At 50.9% G+C, this 18,833-nt stretch overlaps 1 protein-coding gene across 2 annotated transcripts in view; it reads left to right on the top strand.

Moving 5' to 3' along the window:
- The window catches only part of LOC110508251 (guanine nucleotide-binding protein G(olf) subunit alpha), a 135,617-nt gene that overhangs the window by 25,874 nt on the left and 90,910 nt on the right, over positions 1-18,833 (top strand). For both annotated transcript variants that reach the window (XM_036966055.1, XM_036966056.1), the window contains exons 2-4: positions 120-192; positions 1,246-1,300; positions 3,369-3,488. In XM_036966055.1, coding sequence (XP_036821950.1) covers positions 120-192; positions 1,246-1,300; positions 3,369-3,488 — 248 coding nt within the window. The remainder of the gene's footprint in view (positions 1-119; positions 193-1,245; positions 1,301-3,368; positions 3,489-18,833) is intronic.

Genomic DNA, 18,833 nt, shown 5'->3' with positions numbered 1-18,833 from the left:
AGCGAAGCCTAGAAATTTGCTTCGTTTTGACAACATTCTAATTCATTTTGACCCCTTCTGATCGTTCGGTTATCAGCAACATATTGTAACATTCAGGCCTCTTTGCTTCATTCCCGTAGGTGCTGGAGAGTCCGGGAAAAGTACTATTGTGAAGCAGATGAGGATTCTACACGTCAATGGTTTTAACGCAGAGTGAGTACATGTTATCCACTGTTGTTACAGGCCCTACTGCATCTCCATTTGACATATAGGCCCAGATATATATATATATATATATATATATATATATATATATATATATATATATATATATATATATATATATATATATATATATATATATATATATATATATATATATATATACACCCATTTCATAACATATTTGGTTATACTCATGGTCTCCCTGCCTTTGGGTGAGACTGTCAAGATGATAATAGGCCTGTAGAGAACTGAATGGATTTTCCTCGGGCACTGCAGAGCCTAGGCCTCCTCTATCAGTGGCCAACACTCAAATGTACTGTACAGTCAGGCGACTACCACTATCACTGATCGCTCTCTCTCTGCTTACAGCAGACACCGATATAGGCTTCAGCATATGAGACATGAGATCTCCCTGACTGCCTGTTATTACAGCAGTCACATTGTTCACTGTTATGAAGTTATGTATGTCATAACTATGTTGACTATTATTGGGGAGAGGCCCGTGTCTATGGATAATGTGTTTAGCTGTAATGCCTCCTGTGCCTGTGATAGTGGCCTATGTCTGTCTGAGTTGCATACCCCTACCAGTACAACCGTAGGACCGATCTTACTGCCTGTCTGAGTTACATAGGACTACAGTTGTACTGGTAGAGATATCTTACTGTCTGAGTTACATAGGACTACTGTTGTACTGGTAGAGATATCTTACTGCCTGTTTGAATTACATAGGACTACTGTTGTACTTGTAGAGATATCTTACTGTCTGAGTTACATAGGACTACTGTTGTACTGGTAGAGATATCTTACTGCCTGTCTGAATTACATAGGACTACAGTTATACTGGTAGAGATATCTTACTGCCTGTCTGGCCTGAACACATACCGACTCTAGTGTGTTAACATCAGGTCCTAGAACTGCAGTTGAACCACACTAGCTTCAACCCTGTTATCTTTAGCTTCTTAGACGAGCGCTATTGTGATGTTGTTGTTATCTCGTTGGTTACCGTCTCCTCACGCCTGTGTTCTGTCCTCCTTTTGACAGAGAAAAGAAACAGAAAATACAAGATATTCGGAAAAACGTGAAGGACGCGATAGTGGTGAGTAGGATAGTATTAATCTGTGTCTTTCCCGTTTCAAAAAAATATATAAACTAGTGTATTACTCTGTCTGCACTATAATGTAAATGGTACCCCTTTCCCTATACTGTATAGTGCCGTACTTTAGATCAGGGCCCTGTTCTCTATACTCTATAGTGCAGTACTTTATATCAGGGCCCTGTTCTCTATACTGTTTCGTGCAGTACTTTATATCATGGCCCTGTTCTCTATACTGTATAGTGCAGTACTTTATATCAGGGCCCTGTTCTCTATACTGTATAGTGCAGTACTTTATATCTGGGCCCTGTTCTCTATACTGTATAACGCAGTACTTTATATCAGGGCCCTGTTCTCTATACTGTATAACGCAGTACTTTATATCAGGGCCCTGTTCTCTATACTGACAGCCTAGACGGTAGCCCAGGGCCCTACATAGGGAGTAGGGTGCCATCTGAGATGACAACCTAGACAGTAGCCCAGGGCCCTACATAGGGAGTAGGATGACAGCCTAGACAGTAGCCCAGGGCCCTACATAGGGAGTCGGGTGCCATCTGAGATGACAGCCTAGACAGTAGCCCAGGGCCCTACATAGGGAGTAGGGTGCCATCTGAGATGACAGCCTAGACAGTAGCCCAGGGCCCTACATGGGGAATAGGGTGCCATCTGAGATGACAGCCTAGACAGTAGCCCAGGGCCCTACATAGGGAGTAGGGTGCCATCTGAGATGACAGCCTAGACAGTAGCCCAGGGCCCTACATAGGGAGTAGGATGCCATCTGAGATGACAGTAGCCCAGGGCCCTACATAGGGAGTAGGGTGCCATCTGAGATGACAGTAGCCCAGGGCCCTACATAGGGAGTAGGGTGCCATCTGAGATGACAGTAGCCCAGGGCCCTACATAGGGAGTAGGGTGCCATCTGAGATGACAGTAGCCCAGGGCCCTACATAGGGAGTAGGGTGCCATCTGAGATGACAGTAGCCCAGGGCCCTACATAGGGAGTAGGGTGCCATCTGAGATGACAGTAGCCCAGGGCCCTACATAGGGAGTAGGGTGCCATCTGAGATGACAGTAGCCCAGGGCCCTACATAGGGAGTAGGGTGCCATCTGAGATGACAGTAGCCCAGGACCTACATAGGGAGTAGGGTGCCATCTGAGATGACAGTAGCCCAGGGCCCTACATAGGGAGTAGGGTGCCATCTGAGATGACAGTAGCCCAGGGCCCTACATAGGGAGTAGGGTGCCATCTGAGATGACAGTAGCCCAGGGCCCTACATAGGGAGTAGGGTGCCATCTGAGATGACAGTAGCCCAGGGCCCTACATAGGGAGTAGGGTGCCATCTGAGATGACAGTAGCCCAGGGCCCTACATAGGGAGTAGGGTGCCATCTGAGATGACAGTAGCCCAGGGCCCTACATAGGGAGTAGGGTGCCATCTGAGATGACAGTAGCCCAGGGCCCTACATAGGGAGTAGGGTGCCATCTGAGATGACAGTAGCCCAGGGCCCTACATAGGGAGTAGGGTGCCATCTGAGATGACAGTAGCCCAGGGCCCTACATAGGGAGTAGGGTGCCATCTGAGATGACAGTAGCCCAGGGCCCTACATAGGGAGTAGGGTGCCATCTGAGATGACAGTAGCCCAGGGCCCTACATAGGGAGTAGGGTGCCATCTGAGATGACAGTAGCCCAGGGCCCTACATAGGGAGTAGGGTGCCATCTGAGATGACAGTAGCCCAGGGCCCTACATAGGGAGTAGGGTGCCATCTGAGATGACAGTAGCCCAGGGCCCTACATAGGGAGTAGGGTGCCATCTGAGATGACAGTAGCCCAGGGCCCTACATAGGGAGTAGGGTGCCATCTGAGATGACAGTAGCCCAGGGCCCTACATAGGGAGTAGGGTGCCATCTGAGATGACAGTAGCCCAGGGCCCTACATAGGGAGTAGGGTGCCATCTGAGATGACAGATTGTGTTCGATTGGACATACCATTCCTATTTTCCTGATTTTGTTTTTAAAATGTATTTATCCTGTATTCATCCGTCTCACCGCCGGCCTGCGTCTCCTCTTTCTAGACGATAGTGTCAGCCATGAGCACCTTGATACCTCCGGTCTCTCTCGCCAACCCCGAAGACCAGTTCAGAATCGAATACATCAAAAGCATAGCTCCTCTCTCGGACTTTGACTACACACAGGTAAGATGGCTGTTTTAGGTTTTCATTCAGGTGTGTGTGTGTGTGAGAGAGAGCGCTTGGTGTGGTCACCGACAGTGGATTGATTTGAGATTTGTGTATGATATCTGTCAGATATATCATGTAGCTGTTGTAATAATGGATGCTGTTTTGTTCAACTTTGCATTTTATGTTTTTAGTTCCTCTTTTTCATTCCTCTGAGTTCCCGATGCAGACCGCCCCCCCCACCCCACCCCCCTCTCCCGGCTGCCAGTTTAGACCAGCGCCCTATTCCCTATATAGTGCACTACTTTAGACCAGAGCTCTATGCCACCTTATTCCCTATATAGTACACTACTATAGACCAGGGCCCTATTCCCTATATAGTGCACTACTTTAGACCAGAGCCCTATTCCCTATATAGTGCACTACTTTAGACCAGAGCTCTATGCCACCCTATTCCCTATATAGTGAACTACTTTAGACCAGAGCCCTATTCCCTATATAGTACACTACTATAGACCAGAGCCCTATTCCCTATATAGTACACTACTATAGACCAGAGCCCTATTCCCTATATAGTACACTACTTTAGACCAGAGCTCTATGCCACCCTATTCCCTATATAGTGAACTACTTTAGACCAGAGCCCTATTCCCTATATAGTGCACTACTTTAGACCAGAGCTCTATGCCACCCTATTCCCTATATAGTGCACTACTTTAGACCAGAACCCTATTCCCTATATAGTGAACTACTTTAGACCAGAGCCCTATTCCCTATATAGTGCACTACTTTAGACCAGAGCCCTATTCCCTATATAGTACACTACTTTAGACCAGAGCCCTATTCCCTATATAGTACACTACTTTAGACCAGAGCCCTATTCCCTATATAGTGCACTACTATAGAACAGGGCCCGAGGACCTTGGTCAAAAGTAGTGCATCATATAGTGAATAAGGTGCCATTGGGGACGCCCTCTCAGTATTCAGATTGGGCCATATTATCCATCTGGGAACATGGATGGGATTCAGTCTCCCAAATGGCATCCTATTCCCTACATAGTTTTTTAGGGCGCAGCAGTCTAAGACACTGCATCTCAGTGCTAGAGGTGCCACTACAGACCGTGGTTCGATTCCAGGCTGTATCACAACCGGCTGTGATTGGGAGTCACATAGGGCGGCGCACAATTGGCCCAGCGTCGTCCGAATTTGGCCGGTGGAGGTCGTCATTGTAAATAAGAATTTGTTCTTTAACCTGACTTGCCTCGTTTAAATAAAAAATGCTTTTGGACAGAAAAGTAGTTCTCTAGATATAGGGTGGCATTATGGGACACAGTCTTCTGCTTGGTGTTGATCAGGGCCCCTGATAAAGTCCGGTCACATGACAGGCCAAATGGGAATACACACTGTGTTTTTCATCGTTCTGGAAATCATCATCCTTTGAAAGTTTGTGTGTATATTTATATTATTATTTATATTATTATTATTATTATTATTTATATATATTTTATTATTATTTATATATTTATATATATTTTATTATTATTATTTATATATATTTATATTGTTATTTATTTTATATTTATTTATATATATATATATTTATACTTATATATATATATATATTTTTTTTTTATTTTTATTTATATTTATTTATTTATTTATATTTATATTTATATATATATATATATATATATATATATATATATATATATATATATATATATATATATATATATATATATATATACATACACATACACACACACAAAAGGTTCTCAGTTGATTCTTGTCAGGGTAACCGAACGGTTAGGCCTGATTTTTCTTATGCATCCTGTTTGTGATGATGATCATTTTGCTGCAGGCCTTTAGTTATGATCTAGTAGTTACTTGAACTTGCTTTCATCGTGATTCCTAGAGATCGTCCCAGACAAGTTCAGATTGGATTTATTAGGTTGACACTGTTCTTGTTTACTGGATGTCCTTCTAATCTCACCCGTTGTAATCCACAACTTTCTTGAGATGTTTTCTCCCTCTTTTTTTTAAAGAATGGTGATGACAGCATGAGGCTTACTAGCTATACACTGACAGGATTAGTGTCTGTCTGCATGGTAATGGAGCCTGTCTGTCTGCATGGTAACGGGGCCTGTCTGTCTGCATGGTAACGGGGCCTGTCTAAAATTTCAATACAAATGTGATTTCATTGTGCAACCCTAGTGGGTACTACAGGTCTAAGTTGTTGTGGTGGGGTGGCACTGGGAGGACCAGTGTTGTGGTGGGGTGGCACTGGGAGGATCAGTGTTGTGGTGGGGTGGCACTGGGAGGACCAGTGTTGTGGTGGGGTGGCACTGGGAGGACCAGTGTTGTGGTGGGGTGGCACTGGGAGGACCAGTGTTGTGGTGGGGTGGCACTGGGAGGACCAGTGTTGTGGTGGGGTGGCACTGGGAGGACCAGTGTTGTGGTGGGGTGGCACTGGGAGGACCAGTGTTGGGGTGGGGTGGCACTGGGAGGATCAGGGGGGGGTGGGGTGGGGTGGCACTGGGAGGACCAGTGTTGTGGTGGGGTGGGGTGGCACTGGGAGGATCAGTGTTGTGGTGGGGTGGCACTGGGAGGACCAGTGTTGTGGTGGGGTGGCACTGGGAGGATCAGTTTTGTGGTGGGGTGGCACTGGGAGGACCAGTGTTGTGGTGGGGTGGCACTGGGAGGACCAGTGTTGTGGTGGGGTGGCACTGGGAGGATCAGTGTTGGGGTGGCACTGGGAGGACCAGTGTTGGGGTGGGGTGGCACTGGGAGGACCAGTGTTGTGGTGGGGTGGCACTGGGAGGATCAGTTTTGTGGTGGGGTGGCACTGGGAGGACCAGTGTTGTGGTGGGGTGGCACTGGGAGGATCAGTGTTGGGGTGGCACTGGGAGGACCAGTGTTGGGGTGGCACTGGGAGGATCAGTGTTGGGGTGGCACTGGGAGGATCAGTGTTGGGGTGGCACTGGGAGGACCAGTGTTGGGGTGGGGTGGCACTGGGAGGATCAGTGTTGTGGTGGGGTGGCACTGGGAGGATCAGTGTTGTGGTGGGGTGGCACTGGGAGGACCAGTGTTGGGGTGGGGTGGCACTGGGAGGATCAGTGTTGGGGTGGGGTGGCACTGGGAGGACCAGTGTTGTGGTGGGGTGGCACTGGGAGGACCAGTGTTGGGGTGGCACTGGGAGGATCAGTGTTGTGGTGGGGTGGCACTGGGAGGACCAGTATTGTGGTGGGGTGGCACTGGGAGGATCAGTTTTGTGGTGGGGTGGCACTGGGAGGACCAGTGTTGTGGTGGGGTGGCACTGGGAGGATCAGTTTTGTGGTGGGGTGGCACTGGGAGGATCAGTGTTGTGGTGGGGTGGCACTGGGAGGACCAGTGTTGGGGTGGGGTGGCACTGGGAGGACCAGTGTTGGGGTGGCACTGGGAGGATCAGTGTTGTGGTGGGGTGGCACTGGGAGGACCAGTGTTGTGGTGGGGTGGCACTGGGAGGATCAGTTTTGTGGTGGGGTGGCACTGGGAGGATCAGTGTTGTGGTGGGGTGGCACTGGGAGGACCAGTGTTGGGGTGGGGTGGCACTGGGAGGATCAGTGTTGTGGTGGGGTGGCACTGGGAGGACCAGTGTTGGGGTGGCACTGGGAGGATCAGTGTTGTGGTGGGGTGGCACTGGGAGGACCAGTATTGTGGTGGGGTGGCACTGGGAGGATCAGTTTTGTGGTGGGGTGGCACTGGGAGGATCAGTGTTGTGGTGGGGTGGCACTGGGAGGACCAGTGTTGTGGTGGGGTGGCACTGGGAGGATCAGTGTTGTGGTGGGGTGGGGTGGCACTGGGAGGATCAGTGTTGGGGTGGGGTGGCACTGGGAGGATCAGTGTTGTGGTGGGGTGGCACTGGGAGGACCAGTGTTGTGGTGGGGTGGCACTGGGAGGACCAGTGTTGTGGTGGGGTGGCACTGGGAGGACCAGTGTTGTGGTGGGGTGGCACTGGGAGGACCAGTGTTGTGGTGGGGTGGGGTGGCACTGGGAGGATCAGTGTTGGGGTGGGGTGGCACTGGGAGGACCAGTGTTGTGGTGGGGTGGCACTGGGAGGACCAGTGTTGTGGTGGGGTGGTACTGGGAGGACCAGTGTTGTGGTGGGGTGGCACTGGGAGGACCAGTGTTGTGGTGGGGTGGCACTGGGAGGACCAGTGTTGTGGTGGGGTGGCACTGGGAGGACCAGTGTTGTGGTGGGGTGGCACTGGGAGGATCAGTTTTGTGGTGGGGTGGCACTGGGAGGACCAGTGTTGTGGTGGGGTGGCACTGGGAGGATCAGTTTTGTGGTGGGGTGGCACTGGGAGGATCAGTGTTGTGGTGGGGTGGCACTGGGAGGACCAGTGTTGTGGTGGGGTGGCACTGGGAGGACCAGTGTTGTGGTGGGGTGGCACTGGGAGGACCAGTGTTGTGGTGGGGTGGCACTGGGAGGACCAGTGTTGTGGTGGGGTGGCACTGGGAGGACCAGTGTTGTGGTGGGGTGGCACTGGGAGGACCAGTGTTGTGGTGGGGTGGCACTGGGAGGACCAGTGTTGTGGTGGGGTGGCACTGGGAGGATCAGTTTTGTGGTGGGGTGGCACTGGGAGGACCAGTGTTGTGGTGGGGTGGCACTGGGAGGACCAGTGTTGTGGTGGGGTGGCACTGGGAGGATCAGTTTTGTGGTGGGGTGGCACTGGGAGGACCAGTGTTGTGGTGGGGTGGCACTGGGAGGACCAGTGTTGTGGTGGGGTGGCACTGGGAGGACCAGTGTTGTGGTGGGGTGGCACTGGGAGGACCAGTGTTGTGGTGGGGTGGCACTGGGAGGATCAGTTTTGTGGTGGGGTGGCACTGGGAGGACCAGTGTTGTGGTGGGGTGGCACTGGGAGGACCAGTGTTGTGGTGGGGTGGCACTGGGAGGACCAGTGTTGTGGTGGTGTGGCACTGGGAGGACCAGTGTTGTGGTGGTGTGGCACTGGGAGGACCAGTGTTGTGGTGGGGTGGGGTGGCACTGGGAGGATCAGTGTTGTGGTGGTGTGGCACTGGGAGGACCAGTGTTGTGGTGGGGTGGGGTGGCACTGGGAGGACCAGTGTTGTGGTGGTGTGGGGTGGCACTGGGAGGATCAGTGTGGTGGTGTGGGGTGGCACTGGGAGGATCAGTGTTGTGGTGGGGTGGCACTGGGAGGACCAGTGTTGTGGTGGGGTGGCACTGGGAGGATCAGTGTTGTGGTGGGGTGGCACTGGGAGGACCAGTGTTGTGGTGGGGTGGCACTGGGAGGACCAGTGTTGTGGTGGGGTGGCACTGGGAGGATCAGTGTTGTGGTGGGGTGGCACTGGGAGGACCAGTGTTGTGGTGGGGTGGCACTGGGAGGACCAGTTTTGTGGTGGGGTGGCACTGGGAGGACCAGTGTTGTGGTGGGGTGGGGTGGCACTGGGAGGATCAGTGTTGTGGTGGGGTGGCACTGGGAGGACCAGTGTTGTGGTGGGGTGGCACTGGGAGGACCAGTGTTGTGGTGGGGTGGCACTGGGAGGATCAGTTTTGTGGTGGGGTGGCACTGGGAGGACCAGTTTTGTGGTGGGGTGGCACTGGGAGGATCAGTTTTGTGGTGGGGTGGCACTGGGAGGATCAGTGTTGTGGTGGGGTGGCACTGGGAGGATCAGTTTTGTGGTGGGGTGGCACTGGGAGGATCAGTGTTGTGGTGGGGTGGCACTGGGAGGACCAGTGTTGTGGTGGGGTGGCACTGGGAGGACCAGTGTTGTGGTGGTGTGGCACTGGGAGGACCAGTGTTGTGGTGGTGTGGGGTGGCACTGGGAGGACCAGTGTTGTGGTGGTGTGGGGTGGCACTGGGAGGATCAGTGTTGTGGTGGTGTGGGGTGGCACTGGGAGGATCAGTGTTGTGGTGGGGTGGCACTGGGAGGACCAGTGTTGGGGTGGGGTGGCACTGGGAGGATCAGTGTTGGGGTGGGGTGGCACTGGGAGGATCAGTGTTGGGGTGGGGTGGCACTGGGAGGATCAGTGTTGTGGTGGGGTGGCACTGGGAGGACCAGTGTTGTGGTGGGGTGGCACTGGGAGGATCAGTGTTGTGGTGGGGTGGCACTGGGAGGACCAGTGTTGTGGTGGGGTGGCACTGGGAGGACCAGTGTTGTGGTGGGGTGGCACTGGGAGGACCAGTGTTGTGGTGGGGTGGCACTGGGAGGACCAGTGTTGTGGTGGGGTGGCACTGGGAGGATCAGTGTTGTGGTGGCACTGGGAGGACCAGTGTTGTGGTGGCACTGGGAGGACCAGTGTTGTGGTGGGGTGGCACTGGGAGGACCAGTGTTGTGGTGGGGTGGCACTGGGAGGACCAGTGTTGTGGTGGGGTGGCACTGGGAGGACCAGTGTTGTGGTGGGGTGGCACTGGGAGGATCAGTGTTGTGGTGGGGTGGCACTGGGAGGATCAGTTTTGTGGTGGGGTGGCACTGGGAGGACCAGTGTTGTGGTGGGGTGGCACTGGGAGGACCAGTGTTGTGGTGGGGTGGCACTGGGAGGACCAGTGTTGTGGTGGGGTGGCACTGGGAGGACCAGTTTTGTGGTGGGGTGGCACTGGGAGGACCAGTGTTGTGGTGGGGTGGGGTGGCACTGGGAGGATCAGTGTTGGGGTGGCACTGGGAGGATCAGTGTTGTGGTGGGGTGGCACTGGGAGGACCAGTGTTGTGGTGGGGTGGCACTGGGAGGACCAGTGTTGTGGTGGGGTGGCACTGGGAGGATCAGTTTTGTGGTGGGGTGGCACTGGGAGGACCAGTGTTGTGGTGGGGTGGCACTGGGAGGATCAGTTTTGTGGTGGGGTGGCACTGGGAGGATCAGTGTTGTGGTGGGGTGGCACTGGGAGGATCAGTTTTGTGGTGGGGTGGCACTGGGAGGATCAGTGTTGTGGTGGGGTGGCACTGGGAGGACCAGTGTTGTGGTGGGGTGGCACTGGGAGGACCAGTGTTGTGGTGGGGTGGCACTGGGAGGATCAGTTTTGTGGTGGGGTGGCACTGGCAGGACCAGTGTTGTGGTGGGGTGGCACTGGGAGGACCAGTGTTGTGGTGGGGTGGCACTGGCAGGACCAGTGTTGTGGTGGGGTGGCACTGGGAGGACCAGTGTTGTGGTGGGGTGGCACTGGGAGGACCAGTGTTGTGGTGGGGTGGCACTGGGAGGACCAGTGTTGTGGTGGGGTGGCACTGGGAGGACCAGTTTTGTGGTGGGGTGGCACTGGGAGGACCAGTGTTGTGGTGGGGTGGCACTGGGAGGATCAGTTTTGTGGTGGGGTGGCACTGGGAGGACCAGTGTTGTGGTGGGGTGGCACTGGGAGGATCAGTGGTGGGGTGGCACTGGGAAGATCAGTTGTGGGGTGGCACTGGGAGGATCAGTGTTGGGGTGGGGTGGCACTGGGAGGATCAGTGTTGGGGTGGGGTGGCACTGGGAGGATCAGTGTTGGGGTGGGGTGGCACTGGGAGGATCAGTGTTGGGGTGGGGTGGCACTGGGAGGATCAGTGTTGTGGTGGGGTGGCACTGGGAGGACCAGTGTTGTGGTGGGGTGGCACTGGGAGGATCAGTTTTGTGGTGGGGTGGCACTGGGAGGACCAGTGTTGTGGTGGGGTGGCACTGGGAGGATCAGTTGTGAGGTGGCACTGGGAAGATCAGTTGTGGGGTGGCACTGGGAGGATCAGTGTTGTGGTGGGGTGGCACTGGGAGGATCAGTGTTGGGGTGGGGTGGCACTGGGAGGACCAGTGTTGTGGTGGGGTGACAAAATCACCAAAAGATAGGACTTAAACACCACAAACAGCACAGGTTTATGTCCTAACAGCAGCAGAAACTACAGATCACGTCCTCCTCCTCCTCCAAGCTTCATCAAAAGGCTCAGATTAATGTTTTGTCTGTTATTGAACCTTTTTTATTTAACTAGCCAAGTCAGTGGAGAACAAATTCTTATTTACCTTGACGGCCTACTCCGGCCTTCCCAAACCCGGACGACGCTGAGGCCAAGTGTGCGCGCCGCCTTATGGGCCTCCCGATCACGGCCTGTTGTGATACAGACCGGAATCGAACCAGGTTCTGCAGTGACGCTTCTGGCACTGAGATGCAGTGCCGTAGACCGCCGCGCCACTCTGGAGCTAATGATCACATACCTGCGAATAAGTTTCACCCTCTCCAGTTTACTGAAAACAAACAGTTGCCAACGTTGCTCTACTTCCTCATTCATGGAGACTAGAGTGAACGTTCTCAAACAACGCCGTAGTGTCATCACACTCCAGTCCAGTAGGTGGCGGTGATGCGTCCAATACGGCTATGCACACTGCAAGAAGAAAACCTTCTCAACCCAATCAAACGATACCAAGTTGACAGTTAACTGACCACCAAAGGCCCAATCTCCACAGTTCGTCACAGCATAAAGGCTTGTGTGGAGGACCGTTGAAAATAAGACATCATTCCAGAGAAGACGGAACCCCTTTCTTTTAAATAGTCATTTAGAGTTCACCCTGTCCAGATACAAGTTACCACAGAGATCACACATCCATATAGACAGCGTCAGAGTTCTCCTCAGAGAACATGTTACCAGAGATCACACATCCATATAGACAGCATCAGAGTTCTCCTCAGAGAACATGTTACCAGAGATCACACATCCATATAGACAGCGTCAGAGTTCTCCTCAGAGAACATGTTACCAGAGATCACACATCCATATAGACAGCGTCAGAGTTCTCCTCAGAGAACATGTTACCAGAGATCACACATCCATATAGACAGAATCAGAGTTCTCCTCAGAGAACATGTTACCAGAGATCACACATCCATATAGACAGCGTCAGAGTTCTCCTCAGAGAACATGTTACCAGAGATCACACATCCATATAGACAGCATCAGAGTTCTCCTCAGAGAACATGTTACCAGAGATCACACATCCATATAGACAGCATCAGAGTTCTCCTCGGAGAACATGTTACCAGAGATCACACATCCATATAGACAGAATCAGAGTTCTCCTCAGAGAACATGTTACCAGAGATCACACATCCATATAGACAGCGTCAGAGTTCTCCTCAGAGAACATGTTACTAGAGATCACACATCCATATAGACAGCGTCAGAGTTCTCCTCAGAGAACATGTCTGATAACAGACATGGATAATATAGCGATTATTCTGTCACAATAGTCAGTCCTATGGATACTGTAACAGAGATACATTTTGGCCCGTCAGAGATGAAAGGGCCCTTTGTGCTTTCCTTGTGTTCCTGGACAATTTGCCATGCAGCTCCAGGTGACAGAGAGCACATCAATTAGGGCTGAGCAAGATAACCAATCGCAACAAACAAGTTTGTCTAGCTAGAGCGAGTCGGTTTATCTACTTTCTCTCTCTACCTCTGTGCCACACCCAAACAAACTGGTTACACACGTCGTCCCCCGTCTCCTCTCCGCCCGCCCCCACTCCCAGAGCTCCGCTGATGTTATTTATTTTATTATTGCATCCAAAATCGTATTTAAACTAATTGAATGTTAGCTCGTTGAAATGGTCATGGTTTTATGCTACGTAGCCACTTTAGCAGATTTTTAACAATTTTTTTAAAACGGTCAATCGCTTAATATTTTAAGTCGTCTCCAAATCAAATTTGTGACCGTTATGACTCGGTTATAAAACAGCCGTCTAGGTCGTTCCTTCCTCGTATTAGCGTTTTATTCAGGCCCACATACAGGGCTTTCAGAAAATATTTACACCCCTTTTCCACATGTTGTGTAACAAAGTGGGATTAAAATGGATTTAATTGTCTTTTTTGTTTTTGTTTTTGTCAACGATCAACAACAAAATACAGTGGGGCAAAAAAGTATTTAGTCAGCCACCAATTGTGCAAGTTCTCCCACTTAAAAAGATGAGAGAGGCCTGTAATTTTCATCATAGGTACACTTCAACTATGACAGACAAAATGATGAATTGAATTTATTTGCAAATTATGGTGGAAAATAAGTTTTAAACGGATTTTCTGGATTTTTTTTCTCATTTTGTCTGTCATAGTTGAAGTGTACCTATGATGAAAACTACAGGCCTCATCTTTTTAAGTGGGAGAACTTGCACAATTGGTGGCTGACTAAATACTTTTTTGCCCCACTGTACTTTGACAAAGTGAAAATAAATTCAAACATTTTTGTAAAAAATTAAATAATAATAATTTTATATTAAACCCCCTGAGTCAATACATTTTTAGAATCACCTTTCTGAGTAAGTCTCTTAAGAGCGTTCCACACCTGGATTGTGTAACATTTGCCTTTTTTTTAAATACTTTTCAAAATTCTTCAAGCTCTTTCAGCTTGCTGATCGTTGCTTGACAACCATTTTCAGGTCTTGCCGTAGATTTTCAAGTGGATTTAAGTCAAAACTATAACTCGACCACTGTCTTTTTGGCAAGCAACTCGATTTGGCCTTGTGTTTTATGTCGTCGTCCAGCTGAAAGGTGAATTCGACTCCCGGACTCTGGTGGAAAGCGGACTCGACCAGGTTTTCTAGGATTTTTGCCTGTGCAAAACCTGCACCTTTTTAAGGGCGGGAGGTTCCGCGACTCGAGTCATGTGACATTAAATCTGACTAGTCGAAGTGTTGTCTTCTCTTCCTTAGGTTGTTTTTTCTTTCAATTGCTTATGTTTGAGTTGTCTTGTGAACAAAACAACGCAAACAGCCAATAAACACAAAGGCTGCGTCTCACTTCAGTAGACCAGCTTGTGTGCCTGTGAGCAGTGCTTCTAAAAACACATCTTTCCCTCTACTCTCTCTCGCCTCTTCAGGTGCCCCCCAGCCAGGGAGTGTAGCAGCGTGAGGTGGGAAAGGCTATACAGGATTCCTAGTTCTTTGACTTTGTGAGATTCATTTATCAGCTATGAAACAAAATGGCAGAAGTACTTTGAAAACAGCGTTTTATATTAAAATAAATGTGAACTTGCTTAAAAATAATTTGTGCTTATTTTTGATTTAACTAGGCAAGTCAGTTAAGAACAAATTCTTATTTACAATGACGGTCTATCAAAAGGCAAAAGGCCTGTGGGGACGAGGGCCTGGGATTATAAATACATTAAATAAAAATATAGGACAAAACACACATCAATATAGGACAAAACACACATCAATATAGGACAAAACACACATCAATATAGAACAAAACACACATCAATATAGGACAAAACACACACAAATATAGGACAAAACACACATCAATATAGAACAAAACACACATCAATATAGAACAAAACACACATCAATATAGAACAAAACACACATCACGAGAGAGAGACAACACTACATAAAGAGAGACCTAAGACAACAACAGCATGGTAGCAGCACATGACAACACAGCATGGCAGCAACACATGACAACACAGCATGGCAGCAACACATGACGACACAGCATGGCAGCAGCACATGACAACACAGCATGGCAGCAGCACATGACAACACAGCATGGCAGCAGCACATGACAACACAGCATGGCAGCAGCACATGACAACACAGCATGGCAGCAACACATGACAACACAGCATGGCAGCAACACAAGACAACACAACATGACAACACAGCATAGTAGCAACACAACATGACAACACAGCATGGTAGCAACACAGCATGGTAGCAACACAGCATGGTAGCAACACATGACAACACACCATGGTAGCAACACAGCATGGTAGCAACGCAACATGACAACACAGCATGGTAGCAACACAACATGACAACACAGCATGGTAGCAACACAGCATGGTAGCAACACAGCATGGTAGCAACACAGCATGGTAGCAACACAACATGACAACACACCATGACAGCAACACAGCATGGTAGCAACACAACATGACAACACAGCATGGTAGCAACACAACACAGCATGGTAGCAACACAGCATATTAGCAACACAGCATGGTAGCAACACAGCATGGTAGCAACACAGCATGGTAGCAACACATGACAACACAGCATGGTAGCAACACAGCATGGTAGCAACACAACATGACAACAGCATGGTAGCAACACAACATGACAACACAGCATAGTAGCAACACAACATGACACCACAACATGGCAACACAGCATGGTAGCAACACAACATGACAACACAGCATGGTAGCAACACAACAACATAGCATGGTAGCAACACAACATGACACCACAACATGACAACATAGCATGGTAGCAACACAACATGACAACATAGCATGGTAGCAACACAACATGACAACATAGCATGGTAGCAACACATGACAACACAACATAACAACACAGCATGGTAGCAACACAACATGACACCACAACACAGCATGGTAGCAATACAACATGACAACACTGCATGGTAGCAACATGACAGCACAGCATGGTAGCAACACAACATGACAACATAGCATGGTAGCAACACAGCATGGTAGCAACACAACATGACACCACAACATGACAACACAGCATAGTAGCAACATGACAGCACAGCATGGTAGCAACACAACATGACAACACAGCATGGTAGCAACACACCATGACAACACAGCATGGCAGCAACACAACATGACAACACTGCATGGTAGCAACACAACATGACAACACAGCATAGTAGCAACACAACATGACACCACAACATGGCAACACCGCATGGTAGCAACACAACATGACAACATAGCATGGTAGCAACACAACATGACAACATAGCATGGTAGCAACACAACATGACAACATAGCATGGTAGCAACACATGACACCACAACATGACAACACAGCATGGTAGCAACACAACATGACAAAATAGCATGGTAGCAACACAACATGACAAAATAGCATGGTAGCAACACAACATGACAACATAGCATGGTAGCAACACAACATGACAACATAGCATGGTAGCAACACAACATGACAACATAGCATGGTAGCAACACAACATGACAACATAGCATGGTAGCAACACAACATGACAACATAGCATGGTAGCAACACAACATGACAACATAGCATGGTAGCAACACAACATGACAACATAGCATGGTAGCAACACAACATGACAACACAGCACGGTAGCAACACATGACAACACAACATGGTAGCAACATGGCAACAGCATGACAACACAACATGGTAGCAACACACCGTGACAACACAACATGGTAGTACAACATTATTGGGCACAGACAACAGCACAAAGGGTATTAACACATGTGAGTGAAATGCTCACACTGTGGAGCCCTGACCACCCGCCAACATGGCTGCTGAAATACACATTTGTCAGGTGATTGTTTTTATCTAACTGTGTTCTGATTATAAGGGGTTCCCTGATGAATTTGCGAACACAAAAGGGGTCCTTGGCCCCAGAAAGTTTGACGACCCCTGACCTGCTTTCTCCAAGGGGAAGTCACCCGAACTGCAGGTTAATGTTTATTGTCATTAGTTTTGTTCCTGGAGGCAGAAGTGAGCGATAGATGGGCCAGCTGCAAAGTTGCATTGGCTATATCTTAAAAATGTATAAGCTTTTTCTGTCATAATTTAAGATTTGCAGTGTGGTTAAGGTTTGATTATTTTTTTTTTATGGCTTTAGTGAAGTGTGTGTGTGTGTGTGTGTGTGTGTGTGTGTGTGTGTGTGTGTGAGCAGCAGTTCTTTAAGGCACTGTAACAGTACATGTATTCAGCAGCCTGCCGTCACACGGCTCTGTGGAAAGAGCCCCCAGGAGTCATCTCTCTATTTCCCCCCCAAACCAAGGTGTTCTCTGGGCTGGGGTTGGAGACGCGGTACTGTAGGGGAGGCTGGGGTTGGAGGGACTGTAGGGGAGGCTGGGGTTGGAGGTACTGTAGGGGAGGCTGGGGTTGGAGGTACTGTAGGGGAGGCTGGGGTTGGAGGTACTGTAGGGGAGGCTGGGGTTGGAGACGCGGTACTGTAGGGGAGGCTGGGGTTGGAGACGCGGTACTGTAGGGGAGGCTGGGGTTGGAGACGCGGTACTGTAGGGGAGGCTGGTGTTGGAGACGCGGTACTGTAGGGAGGCTGGGGTTGGAGGGACTGTAGGGGAGGCTGGGGTTGGAGACGCGGTACTGTAGGGAAGGCTGGGGTTGGAGACGCGGTACTGTAGGGAAGGCTGGGGTTGGAGACGTGGTACTGTAGGGAAGGCTGGGGTTGGCGACGTGGTACTGTAGGAGAGGCTGGGGTTGGAGACGTGGTACTGTAGGGAAGGCTGGGGTTGGAGACGTGGTACTGTAGGGAAGGCTGGGGTTGGAGACGTGGTACTGTAGGGAAGGCTGGGGTTGGAGGTACTGTAGGGGAGGCTGGGGTTGGAGACACGGTACTGTAAGGGAGGCTGGGGTTGGAGGTACTGTAGGGAGGCTGGGGTTGGAGGGACTATAGGGGAGGCTGGGGTTGGAGGGACTATAGGGGAGGCTGGGGTTGGAGGGACTATAGGGGAGGCTGGGGTTGGAGGTACTGTAGGGGAGGCTGGGGTTGGAGGTACTGTAGGGAAGGCTGGGGTTGGAGACGCGGTACTGTAGGGAAGGCTGGGGTTGGAGACGCGGTACTGTAGGGAGGCTGGGGTTGGAGGGACTGTAGGGGAGGCTGGGGTTGGAGGTACTGTAGGGGAGGCTGGGGTTGGAGACGCGGTACTGTAGGGGAGGCTGGGGTTGGAGACGCGGTACTGTAGGGGAGGCTGGGGTTGGAGACGCGGTACTGTAGGGGAGGCTGGGGTTGGAGGGACTGTAGGGGTGGCTGGGGTTGGAGGGACTGTAGGGGAGGCTGGGGTTGGAGGTACTGTAGGGGAGGCTGGGGTTGGAGGGACTGTAGGGGAGGCTGGGGTTGGAGGGACTGTAGGGGAGGCTGGGGTTGGAGGGACTGTAGGGGAGGCTGGGGTTGGAGACACGGTACAGTAGGGGAGGCTGGGGTTGGAGACAGGGTACTGTAGGGGAGGCTGGGGTTGGAGACAGGGTACTGTAGGGGAGGCTGGGGTTGGAGACACGGTACTGTAGGGGAGGCTGGGGTTGGAGACACGGTACTGTAGGGAGGCTGGGGTTGGAGGGACTGTAGAGGAGGCTGGGGTTGGAGACACGGTACTGTAGGGGAGGCTGGGGTTGGAGACACGGTACTGTAGGGAGGCTGGGGTTGGAGGGACTGTAGGGGAGGCTGGGGTTGGAGACAGGGTACTGTAGGGAGGCTGGGGTTGGAGGGACTGTAGGGGAGGCTGGGGTTGGAGACACGGTACTGTAGGGAGGCTGGGGTTGGAGGGACTGTAGGGGAGGCTGGGGTTGGAGACACGGTACTGTAGGGGAGGCTGGGGTTGGAGACACGGTACTGTAGGGGAGGCTGGGGTTGGAGACACGATACTGT

Source organism: Oncorhynchus mykiss, chromosome 28 (assembly GCF_013265735.2).
Source record: "Oncorhynchus mykiss isolate Arlee chromosome 28, USDA_OmykA_1.1, whole genome shotgun sequence".
NCBI classification, from domain to species: domain Eukaryota; kingdom Metazoa; phylum Chordata; class Actinopteri; order Salmoniformes; family Salmonidae; genus Oncorhynchus; species Oncorhynchus mykiss.
The sequence above is the reverse complement of the archived record's forward strand: the minus strand, read 5'-3'. Positions and strand labels throughout refer to the sequence as shown.